Source organism: Bufo gargarizans, chromosome 3, assembly GCF_014858855.1.
Source record: "Bufo gargarizans isolate SCDJY-AF-19 chromosome 3, ASM1485885v1, whole genome shotgun sequence".
NCBI classification, from domain to species: Eukaryota; Metazoa; Chordata; class Amphibia; order Anura; family Bufonidae; genus Bufo; species Bufo gargarizans.
In genome coordinates this window covers 373272300-373285381 of record NC_058082.1, presented here as the reverse complement: position 1 = coordinate 373285381, position 13082 = coordinate 373272300, and the positions used below count along the sequence as shown (strand labels likewise).

Here is a 13082-nt window from a genome sequence, read left to right as displayed (position 1 = left end):
CACAGTCACAGCTCTTATGGTGAAGAAGCCTAGTCACACTCTTATTGCTGTGACCACCTCCTGAGGCAGACTAATCCACAGTCACAGCTCTCATGGTGAAGAAGCCTAGTCACGCTCTAACTGCTGTGACAACCTCCTAAAGGGCAGACTAATCCACTGTCACAGCTCTTATGGTGAAGAAGCCTAGTCACGCTCTTACTGCTGTGACCACCTCCTGAGGCAGACTAATCCACAGTCACAGCTCTTATGGTGAAGAAGCCTAGTCACACTCTTAGTGCTGTGACCACCTCCTGAGGCAGACTAATCCACAGTCACAGCTCTTATGGTGAAGAAGCCTAGTCACGCTCTTACTGCTGTGACCACCTCCTGAGGCAGACTAATCCACAGTCACAGCTCTTATGGTGAAGAAGCCTAGTCACACTCTTACTGCTGTGACCACCTCCTGAGGCAGACTAATCCACAGTCACAGCTCTTATGGTGAAGAAGCCTAGTCACGCTCTTACTGCTGTGACCACCTCCTGAGGCAGACTAATCCACAGTCACAGCTCTTATGGTGAAGAAGCCTAGTCACACTCTTACTGCTGTGACCACCTCTTAAAGGGCAGACTACACCACAGTCACAGCTCTTATGGTGAATAAGCCTAGTCACACTCTTACTGCTGTGACCACCTCCTGAGGCAGACTAATCCACAGTCACAGCTCTTATGGTGAAGAAGCCTAGTCACGCTCTTACTGCTGTGACCACTTCCTGAGGCAGACTAGTCCACAGTCACAGCTCCTATAGTGAAGAAGCCTAGTCACAGCTCTTATGGTGAAAAAGCCTAGTCACACTCTTACTGCTGTGACCACCTCCTGAGGCAGACTAATCCACAGTCACACTCTTAATGCTGTGACCACCTCCTGAGGCAGACTAATCCACAGGGTCACAGCTCTTATGGTGAAGAAGCCTAGTCACACTCCTATTTCTGTGACCACCTCCTGAGGCAGACTAATCCACAGTCACAGCTCTTATGGTGAAGAAGCCTAGTCACACTCTTAATGCTGTGACCACCTCCTGAGGCAGACTAATCCACAGGGTCACAGCTCTTATGGTGAAGAAGCCTAGTCACACTCTTACTTCTGTGACCACCTCCTGAAGCAGACTAATCCACAGAGTCACAGCTCTTATGGTGAAGAAGCCTAGTCACGGCTCTTATGGTGAAGAAGCCTAGTCTCACTCTTACTGCTGTGACCACCTCCTGAGGCAGACTAATCCACAGTCACAGCTCTTATCGTGAAGAAGCCTAGTCACCTCTGGAGACTGAACATTTTCTTCCAGATAGAGTATCCCCTTGTCTTTTGAGGAAATTTTACATGGAAGAGCTTTTCAGCATATTTTTTATGGTTTATTCTATATATTTTTGTTTGTTTTTCATAGGTTAGTCATTTAGTCATGTCCCCATAATAGGTTTAATTATTTTAATATTTCCTCATACCATAGACCCTCCATGCCCCTTATCAGTTTAGGCTACTCGCATTTTGGGAGATCCTTTCAGGGCTCTCACAAATTGTCAAAAATGGATCAGTTTTGCCCTAATGCATTCTGAATGGAAAAGGGTCCGCTCAGAATACATCCGTTTTGCCTCTGATCAGTCTCCATTCTGCTCTGGAGGCGGACACCAAAACGCTGCCTGCAACGTTTTGGTATCCGCCTGATGATGCAGAGCCAAATGGATCCATCCTGGCACACAATCTAAGTCAATGGGGATGGATCCGTTCTCTCTGACACAATCTGGTACAATAGAAAACGAATCCGTCGCCCATTGACTTTCAATGGAGTTCATGACTGATCCCTCTCGGATATGTTACAGATAATACAAACGGATCCATTCATGATGGATGCATGCGGTTGTATTATTGTAATGGATCCGTTTTTGCAGATCCATGACGTATCCGTCCAAAACGCGAGTGTGAAAGTAGCCTTAGTGGCTCTTCTTTGTACTTTTTCCAACTCCAAGGCATTCTTTCTTTTGACTGGTGCCAAGAACTGAACTGCATATGCCAGATGACTGTGAAGGTTCTCATTTATCCAGGTCATGGTATATATCTGTAAATAATAAATCAAGGCAACTGGACGTACTGTAGATTTCTTGAAAACGTTTCACTCGTTCTTCCAACGAGCTTTCTCAATTCTCAATTGAGAAAGCTTGTTGGAAAAACGAGTGAAACGTTTTCAAGATATCTACAGTACGTACAGTTGCCTTGATTTATTCTTTACAGATATATATTCCAGATGAGATCACACCAAAGCTTTGTAAAGTGGTAATATTGCGTCCCTGTCTTCTGAGTCCATACCTCTTTTAATACAATGCACCCAAATCCTTCTCTGCAGCCATACGCTTCAATTCAATATTTTTGTGAGCGTGTAAATAGGATATAAACTATTGCATTCACATGCACTGGCAGTGGAGTGTTAGGAATTTGCACCTAATTCCTTTAGCATGTCATGTGAACATGTCCTGTTTGGAATATCCTAAGTCCACAAGAAAGGGGTTGTCCAAGACTGAATAAAAATTTGTAGTATGGCTGGAAAGTGGTTACAAGAAAAAAAAAAATACAAATTTGCCATATCACTGCTTCAGTCCATTGATTGGCTCACAGTGGTCACATGCTTATATATCACATAAGAAGATCCCCAGCAACTGCAATAGAATTATTTTCAATCTTGGGGATCTACCTATGTGACAATATTGTTAATTGCCTACCAGCTCACATCACAAACATTTAGATTGAGTGCCGACCATTACTATTGTAGCTTCCTTATAAATAACACATCACCATTTCCAGTCCGACTTTGAAAAGGTGAGCTTTCGTTTTCTTGTAACCCCTCTACAGCCGCCCTGCAAATTTTATTCAGTCCCAGACAACCCCTTTAAAGGGTTTCTACCACCAGATTTTCACCTATTTAGCTGTTTGACACTAGCGATCTGCTAGTGTCTGCTGTACCTAACCATGTTCATGTATTACCTTTGTCTGGAGCGGTTAAGATTAAAAAACATAGTTTTATTGATATGCAAATGAGTAGTTGGCGCAGGCACGAGAATTCAGCCGAGATGGAGAGAAGTAGGCTGTCAATCTAGAGGAGAGGGGCGGGCGGCAGAAATGGTGAGTAGACGAAGCCTCTAGGTGCTAGCAATGGCCAATGAAAATGTAGCCATTTTCTATATGCTGCTCCTCCCACAGTTTTAGGAGTATAATTTGCACACTTGTTCAGCACATACCTGAATGGGTTGCTTGTGCTTTGTTAACCGATCCCACCCTCTGGGCCCCTGGGGCGTGCCCCCCGAAGACCCCACTTTTTGCCCTAGACTTTCATTGGAAAATTGTAAACTCTTGCCACTCATTCAGCTTCAAGGTTTAACTTACCAAACTTGGGTCACTTAGTCATGGGGTCAACCTGAACATTTCTATCACATTTTGAGGGACTCTAAAAAGTGGGCGGAGCCACAAACAACCAATCAGATTTTCCCTATTGACTTCAATGACAAAAATGTAAAAAGCTGTCATTTTCACAGTATTTAAGCCAGAGTACCCAAACTTGGCACCGTGGGTCACTGGGTGACTGGGGTTAAAATTAATAAAAGGTGGGCAGAGTCTACAACGGCCAATCAAATTTCAGCCATTTGTTTAAATGGGAAAATTTAAAACTGCCGCTGCTCTTAGACTGTTAATGGCAGGGTCCTCAAACTTGGCACAGATGGTCACCGGAGGACTGGGATTAAAATTCAGAAAAGTGGGTAGGGCCAAAAACAACCAGATTTCTTTGATTGATTGATTTAAATGGGAAAAATTAAAAATGCTGCCATTTTCACATCATTGATGTCATGGACCTCAAATATCACAAATGTGGTCATTGGGTTTTTCTACTTCAAGGTTTGAAAGGTTAGAAAAAGTGGGCAGAGCCACCAATAACCAATCAAATTTCATTCATTGATTTTCAGTAGAAAAAAAATAAAACTGCTGCCATTTTTACACGTTAAATGCCATAATTCCCAAACCTTAACGTGTTAGTCAATGGGTGACTGTGGATCACAATTAGGAAAAAAATGGGCGGGAAAACAACAGCCAATCAGATTTCAGCCATTGACCTTAATGAAAAACAGATAAACTGCTGCTATTATCACAGTTTAAATTCCAAGTATCCCAAACTTAGCACAATTACTCACTAGGTGACTGTGGTCAAAATTTACAAAAAGTGGGTGGAGCCTAAAACAGCCAATCAGATTTCACCTATTGACTTCAATGTAAAACTTTTAAATACCGCCATTCTCAGTTTTAAAGCCAGAGGCCAATCACATTTCAGCCATTCGTTTTTTATGGGAAAATTTAAATTGCCGCCACTCTTAGTTAATTGCAGGGTCGTTAAATTTGGCACAGTCAATCATTGGGTTCAAATTTTAATAAACCAGGTTAAACAGACTTTGCTGATATCTCTAGCGTTTCCAAGCCAACATCCTGCCCGCCCACCCAGCCTCCTGCCTGCTACGGACGTAAGTACAGGGTGCTGGATTGAAGGTAATATATGGGCAGCACGGTGGCTCCTTATAGGACGAAAATACGGTAGCTGCTTTCTTCCAAAAACAGTGCCAGACCTGTATGTGGGTTTTGTCTGGTATTGCAGCTCTGTCACATCCAACGTAGTGTAGCTTAGCTGCAATACCAGGCACGTACTGTGGACAGGTATAGTAATGTTCTGTAAGAAAACATATTATAGTATGACATTGGCAGGAGTCCTCAACGGTCCAATGCCGTACTATTACAGTGCCTGATCATATGGGCACTATCACTATGCCCTGGTGGTCAGCAGCATCACAGCGGTAATACACACTCAAGCTCCACTGTAATGAGTGGGATAGGAGATAACTCACTGGAAGAACTGAATAGTCACTTCCTTGCAAGATGGTAGTTCACATCTTATAAAATGTTGGGTCACATGCCCTGGAAAATATCCAAAACAAGCAGGCGTCAGCATTGCAGTTGTAATGAAAAACCTTCAAGCCATTTATTCAGAGCAGGTACAGTACATCCAGTCACAAAAATGAAACATTTTGGCAGTCACAACCACCTTTTGTCAAGAATATAAATTGTTCATTACACCAGTGTTCCCCATATACAGTCAATTACCATGACAAATACATCATGTTATTAGTTTACAGTGTCAAATATATTGATCTCCATAACACATCTAGCCAAATAGTGTATACCAAAACAGGGCGAGTTCATATATTGATCCATAATCTCCCATCTTGTCCAGGATGTCTACGATCGTTGTAAAATAATTATATATGTGTCCATTGTGAAAGAGCCTGTGTGTGAGTTACAGATGTGTCATCATAGTTTTAGTATACGTATGTGTCCTTGTTTTAGTATACATTATTGGGTAGAGATGTGTTATGTAGATCAATATATTTCACACTGTAACCTAATAACTTGATGCATTTTGGGGTTGTCATGGTGATTGTATATGGGGAACACTGGTGTAATGACCAATTGAATTGTGGGGAGGAGTGTATATACATGTAATTTACACTATTTTACATGCTTGATAAAGGTGGTTGTGACTGCCGAAATGTTGAATTTTTGGAATAGGCTGTACCTGCTTTGAATAAATGGCTTGAAGGTTTTTCATTACAACTGCAGTAATGTAGTCTGTTTGTTTTATGTACATGTATACACATACACTCACCTAAAGAATTGTTAGGAACACCTGTTCTATTTCTCATTAATGCAATTATCTAGTCAACTAATCACATGGCAGTTGCTTCAATGCACGTAGGGTTGTGGTCCTGGTCAAGACAATCTCCTGAACTCCAAACTGAATGTCAGAATGGGAATGAAAGGTGATTTAGGCAATTTTGAGCGTGGCATGGTTGTTGGTGCTAGACGGGCCGGTCTGAGTATTTCACAATCTGCTCAGTTACTAGGATTTTTACGCACAACCATTTCTAGGGTTTACAAAGAATGATGTGAAAAGGGAAAAACATCCAGTATGCGGCAGTCCTGTGGGCGAAAATGCCTTGTTGATACACCCAGGCACAACCACTCACCAACAGCACGCACGGGAAAGAGCTAGCAAGCGCACTGACTCATGATCACATGCTCCAAAACAGTGCGCGCAAGTTGATGAAGGGGATGGAGAGGGGATGTCCGGGACTCCGGTGCATTTTAATACAGTGAGTCAAGCTGTACATACAATTTCACGGAGGGGCGGGACGGCTTTAGAATATTCCCACAAAATAAATCATGCTAAACACGTCATGGTAATGGACGGAATAATAGATACAAAAGAATATATAAAAAATATGAGTGATAATTAGTCAGTTCTAAATTGAAATTGTGCTATCAAAGAAGTATAGAAAGGTGGAAAAACGAATGCAGCTCAGGCACATAAGTAAAGGATTACAGGTGTGGTTTGATTAGACACTGGGCCTTGTTACAAGAGGGTATAAAAGTGCTTCCCCAAGGGGCTGTGGCCAGCAACCAAAAGGGCTGGACACAGCTAAAGGGAGCTCCGTGGCCAAATCTACATTCTGGGATAAATCCTGCTGACCATAACACCATTTAACTGGTACCAGTCTCCTTATCAAGCCCCACTAGCAGATCCTGATACCTTGAGCCAGAGAAATCTACCCTAGGGGACGTATATATGACCAGGGAGTGTTAATGACATTTGAAGCGCTATCCCAGAAACCAACTCCCCAGAACCCATTTTTTTTTATACTTACAGCTACGATCGGTCATACAAAATGTATTTCCATCAGCAAGCACTACAATCTCCAAATACCCACTAATAATAGTTAAAATAGTTAAAACTCAGGGACCCAGAGGTTTGGTATCAGCAATTTATTCACACCTTGTGCAAGCAAAGGTCAGCGCCAATCCCTTAGGATTATGGAAAAATGGAAAAGACAGATACCCGTACTTACAACAGATTCTATAGCAGATTTATTAGAATCGCATTTACAGGTGTTACCAGCAGTCAATAATAAAATGATACAATTAAACATTATACATGAAGCATATCTAACACCCACTAGCCTGTACACAATGGGTAGAGCGTCATCTACTGCATGCCCAAGGTGCAGGGAACTGGAGGTGGATTTTTGGCACATCATCTGGAGGTGCAGTCCAATTGCCATATTCTGGGAAGAAGTGATGGCCTTTTTATCACATTTGTTGCCAGTTTCGGTAGCCTGTAACCCTGAAATTTGCCTATTTGGAATATTAAATGAAGACAATTGGGATCACTATATGACAACATTCTTAAAGGAGTCTCTATCCATGGCTCGTAAAAGTATTGCTTTGAGATGATAAAATCCCAATACACCGAACTTAGCCATATGGAAACAACAAATAAATCAGATTCTACCATATATAGTACTGGTGTTTAAACACCGTAATAAACCACAAAAAATTGATAAGGTATGGGGTCGGTGGTGTGAATCCCCACATACTCAATACTCATCCACAAGACTGCGACAAGCTATATCAACAGCTCGAGGATCCATGGTTCAATCGGTTTAATGGGAATATTGAAAGACACTTAGGATGTAAGAATACCTAATGGAAGAGGCAACGGCAATGGTGCAATGGGTGACTGGATGTATGGAATTATTGACATATCTGAAGTTCTTTAACAAGTGTATGTATTGTTAATTCCTATTGTACTACGATATATACTGGAATGTATGTACTTTTCTATTCTGTTAGTAAAATAGTTAAAAAAAAAAAAAAAGTGTTTCCCCAGTTACCATATAAAAAGGCTTTCAGAGCCTACTCTTTACATGCCTCTACTACTCATAGACATTTTACCCATTTAACAGACTTTGAGAGGGAACGCATCAATGGACTGAGATAAGCAGAATGGTTGCGTTGACAAATTGCCTGCCATTTGGGCCGTTCTGATTTAGCTATTAGGAGGTGTTGCGAGTAGACGTCCCAGACAGACCACCAGTAGAGAGCATAGCTTAATCCACAGTTTCATTGTCCACTATCCAGACACAGGTGACACCTCCATTGCACACCCTTGTCTGTGCCTGGATCATTTCCATTGCCTTAGCAAAAGTAAATTTGTTGTCACAGCACCTATTAAGTGTCCTGCCTTTGAAATCCAGCCATTGTTACCTTCATTTGCATCAGTGGTGTGAACGAGGAACCTGGACTGCTACGACTGGAACCATATTGTATTTAGTGACAAACCCAGGAACTGTGTGGGATACATCAACAACTAGGTTCAAGTATGGAGGCCTCTTGGTAATTGCTTCAATCCTACCTTTGCTGTAAAATGACATATTGCCGCCAACTGCTAATGTGATGACAGTCAGTCACTCCTAGTAGTGATACGAGATACACTAACAGCTCAGCGCTATGTGGAGAACATTGTGTTGTGTCTCATGGTAGGGCTTCCAGCTTTTTCAGCAGGTTAATGTTTACTCACATACAGGAAGGGTTTTGGTATTGGCCTTAGCAGCATCTGCCTAACACTGGATTCTACAGTTAAAGGGGATATCCCCTTCTTCACCCAGGCAGCCCTTCTGATATAAGCATCATAGCATTTCATTCTCCAATGCTCTCCCTTGCCCTGCCCTGTATAGCACTGGACAAGGGCTTTTTTGTTTACAAACATACACTGCTAGGCGGAAGCTTTCGCCTATCAGTGTTCCTGGGGCTTTAGCACTGCCCTATGCAGTGCAGGGCAAAGAAGAGCACCGGAGTGTGAAATGCTCCTATTCTCATCTCAAAGGGGCTGCCTGGATGAAGAAGGGGATATGTCTGGGCTCAGCTCAGTGTGCTGTCCACTAAAATTCCGAAGTCCCTTTTCCATGTCGGTGTTACCCAGTGTTTTACCATTAAGTATGTACTGGTGACATGTATTTTTCCTTTCCATGTGCATAACCTTACATTTGTCAGTGTTAAACCTCATCTGCCACTATTCTGCCCAAGCCTCTAATCTATCCAGATCCATCTGTAGCAGTATACTGTCCTCTTGCGTGTTATTTACTTTACACAGTTTAATGTCATCTGCAAAAAAATATATATATATTTTACTGTGCAAGCTTTCTATAAGATCATTAATAAATATATTGAAGAGATTAGGGCCCAATACTGACCCCTGTGGTATTGTTAATAACCATGTATCGAGTGTGTACCGTTAATAACCACCCTCTGTTTTTTATCACTGAGCCAGTTACTTACCCATAAACACACATTTTCCCCTAGTCCAAGCTTTCTCATTTAAAAATACCATAAGCTTTTGTGCATACAGCTTATGTGGAGACCTATTGTAGTGGTTTGATATAACTGCTGCCCCATAGTTTTAGACTTGTGTGTAGCCACGTCATGCATTCTATATTACTCATGCTTTTTGATAATGTTAAAGGAGTTGTTAAGCTTTTTAACACTTTTTTGTCTCCCACCCTACTCGCCAGACCTGTGGAGGGATGCATTCTCACCTGCTCCCTGCAGCTCAGTTCCACTTTTTCAGTCCCCCACTGCATTTACTGTGCTCCAGTCCCTACTTGTAAACTTCCAGCAGGAACTGGAATGCAGTGATCGACCGAATGAGCTGGAACTGAGTGGCAGGGTATGCTTCCCTCCACAGGTGTGGTGGGGGGAATACAAATTATTAAAGGATAAATGTCATATTTATTTTTTTATTTTCTAGTTTATTAGAGCTAGGCATGTGTATCCGAGTTAGTCTTTCAATGATTGCTAAAAGATCTGTAATTACCTTATAATAACATATTTTATTAATGCCTCATGTCCCTTTCCACTGCTCCCTTAAAAGACCGTTGCTAGGGCTCATCTGTCTCCCAACTTAATGTAAACAGAAGACAGAGGGGCGGTCCTTCACACTGCATGCCAGCATTAGGCTCCAGAGAAAGGAGGCGTGCCTTTCAGTAATCCAATCTGATTGGCTGTCAGGAAGCTGCTGGCTACAGCAAGTGTGTTTGGGAAGTAAGGGAAGGCAGTTTTGGCCTCAGAGAACTGGCAGATGAGCCATTTTGAGAAGATCCTCATATTGTAGGATTCAAGACAGCCATAACTAAGGGGAAAACTCAAGGAAAACGGTGGTATGTGAAGAAACTAAAGATTGCTTTATGCATAATGCTGCTGCAGCAGTAACATATGCTAAAATTAATAATTTGATGAAAACATGACAGTTAAAACACAGGGCAACCCTTTAAGGTATCACTGCACCGTTCCTTTCTACCCTATTCTTAAATCAGGTGTGGAGAAAAAACAAATGCATGCCAAGTAGTACAGGTGCAGAGGCAACAGTGCAGCAGATGTATTTATTTTTTATTTTTTTTCCCCTCCATGTCTACTGTGATACTAGGCATGAGAGATAGGCAGCGGCATCATCTCCATCCACAGCAGTTCGCAAAGATTGCCAAATGTACTCACAAACTTTGTTAATCAAAGCCACCATACCATGTAGTCAAACAAAACCCTGGTTTGCCATTCTACACTCCTTGTGCATTTGGCCACACGCACACAATGCTACACCGCTCTGTAGAGACAATACAGCACTTCTGCCATCAGTATAGTGACACCCGTACACAGGTCTAAAACTCAAAATTAACTAAGAATCATTTTTTAAAATGTTATAAAATGAGTTTTATATCAGTAAATTACCTGATTTTGCGTGCATAATTCAGTCCATATATTTTTGCATCATAGCCGCAAATACATTCTTATGTTTTATTTGTTTTTTTGCAGCCAGATGAAAGTGCATTGGATTTTGCCTCTTGTTTGCTACGACCAGGAATAAAAAATGCTCAAGAATTAGCATGCGGTGTATGTTTGCTAAATGTTGACTCTCGAAGCAAGGTATGTTAATTATACATTTATTGTTTATGTACATTTTAATCCTTAAGGAAAAAAAAAAGTTTTGTATTGCTTGGAGCTGAGTACCAAAAAGGCAGATGTCTTTTTAATTTCATAAAAACTGTTAACCATTACAATATTTGGGAAAACAGCAGTATATTGAGTGTGACATCAGTTAGGCTACTTTCACACTAGCGTTCGGGCGGATCCGTTCAGAACGGATCCGCCCATAATAATGCAGACGGAGGCTCCGTTCAGTACGGATCCGTCTGCATTATTTTAGCAAAAAAAAGCTAAGTGTGGAAATAGCCTGGGACGGATCCGTCCAGACTTTCAATGTAAAGTCAATGGGGGACGGATCCGCTTGAAGATTGAGCCACATTGTGGCATCTTCAAACGGATCCGTCCCCATTGACTTACATTGTAAGTCTGGACGGATCCGCACGCCTCCGCACGGCCAGGCGGACACCCGAACGCTGCAAGCAGCGTTCAGCTGTCCGCCTGTCCGTGCGGAGGCGAGCGGAGCGGAGGCTGAACGCCACCAGACTGATGCAGTCTGAGCGGATCCGCCTCCATTCAGACTGCATCAGGGGTGGACGGCTGCGTTCGGGTCCGCTCGTGAGCTCCTTCAAACGGAGCTCACGAACGGAATACCGAACGCTAGTGTGAAAGCAGCCTTAAAGGGTACCTGTCATCGATTTTATGCTGAACTCATCGAGGACTGCATGAAGTAATGACAGATGAGCTGATTTTAGGGGTGTGTTACTCATGAGTTAAAAGTAAGTAGTTGCTTAGGACCAGCATCATAATCATTACAGCCCAGGCCTTGAAAACAATCAACTCTACCTGAGAAGAGTCAGAGTTATTCATAAGCTCCTCCTCTCTCTGCCCATTTGCTGGTGATTGACAGTCTTCTCCTTAGGCCCCTTTCACACGGTCAAGTATTCCGCGCGGGTGCAATGCGTGAATTGAACGCATTGCACCCACACTGAATCCTGACCCATTCATTTCTATGGGGCTGTGCACACGAGCGGTGATTTTCACACATCACTTGTGCATTGCGTGAAAATCGCAGCATGCTCCTCTTTGTGCGTTTTTCACGTAACGCATTTCTATGGGGCTGTGCACACGAGCGGTGATTTTCACACATCACTTGTGCGTTGCGTGAAAATCGCAGCACGCTCCTCTTTGTGCGTTTTTCACGTAACGCAGGCCCCATAGAAATTTCTCAGCACAAAGTTTTTAATTTTTTATGTTGATGTAGATACTACAATAACTAGATATCACTGTACACAATGTCTAGCCCAAGAAGAAATAAGACATTACAGAACAACCCACAATAATCTCTGAAATAACTTAAAACTGACAAAAGTAATAATAAATAAAACATTTTATTGAAAATCAGAAATAGTTTTTGAATTGTGGTTCAACAGAATAATTTTAAGAAGCAAACTAATGAAACTGGCCTGGACAAAAATGATGAAACTCCATAGGGACATGTTAACCCCTTCCTGACATATTACGTAATAGTATGTCATGGCGGCAAGTGACTTGCTGCATTTTGACGTACTATTATGTCATGGTGAAGGTGATCAGGCGGGCCACGGAGCGGTGCACGCCCGATCACTGCAGGGGTACGCGGTCCCTAATAGCCGGGCCCCTGCAGTATCCGCCGGCATCGCTATAAAAGCTGACCGCGGCATAGAAGGGTTTTTTGCGGCGGATGAGGGAGCCCATCGGTAGCCTTGCACGGCATCAGGAACTTCCTTCTACGGGGGCCAAGGAGATCCAGCCCCAGGCTGGGTCTCCGATGCAACCTGTTAGAGTATTACACAGAGTAATACACTAACAGGCAATGTATTACAATACATATGAGACACAGGGGTACAGAAATAACGTAAAAAAAAAAAAAAGGTGGTGTTAATAAAAAATAAAAAAAAGTTTCAAGTAAAAACACGCCCCTAATTTTGGAATAAAAAAAAAGGAAAAAACACACATATTAGTCCGTAACGACTGGCTCTATAAATAGATCACATGAACCACCCCGTTCGAAAAACACCATAAAAATTTAACTGTGTCAAAAAAAAGCCATTTTTGTCACCGTACATCACAAAAAGTGCAACACCTAGTGATCAAAAAGGTGTGTCCCACAAAACGGTACCAATAAAACCGTCATCTCATCCTGCAAAAAATAAGCCTCTACATAAGAATAT

At 42.2% G+C, this 13082-nt stretch overlaps 1 protein-coding gene across 4 annotated transcripts in view; it reads left to right on the top strand.

The window, feature by feature from the left end:
* The window catches only part of SYNRG (synergin gamma), a 208515-nt gene that overhangs the window by 175899 nt on the left and 19534 nt on the right, over positions 1-13082 (top strand). For all 4 annotated transcript variants that reach the window (XM_044288118.1, XM_044288119.1, XM_044288117.1 and 1 more), the window contains one exon: positions 10762-10872. In XM_044288118.1, coding sequence (XP_044144053.1) covers positions 10762-10872 — 111 coding nt within the window. The remainder of the gene's footprint in view (positions 1-10761; positions 10873-13082) is intronic.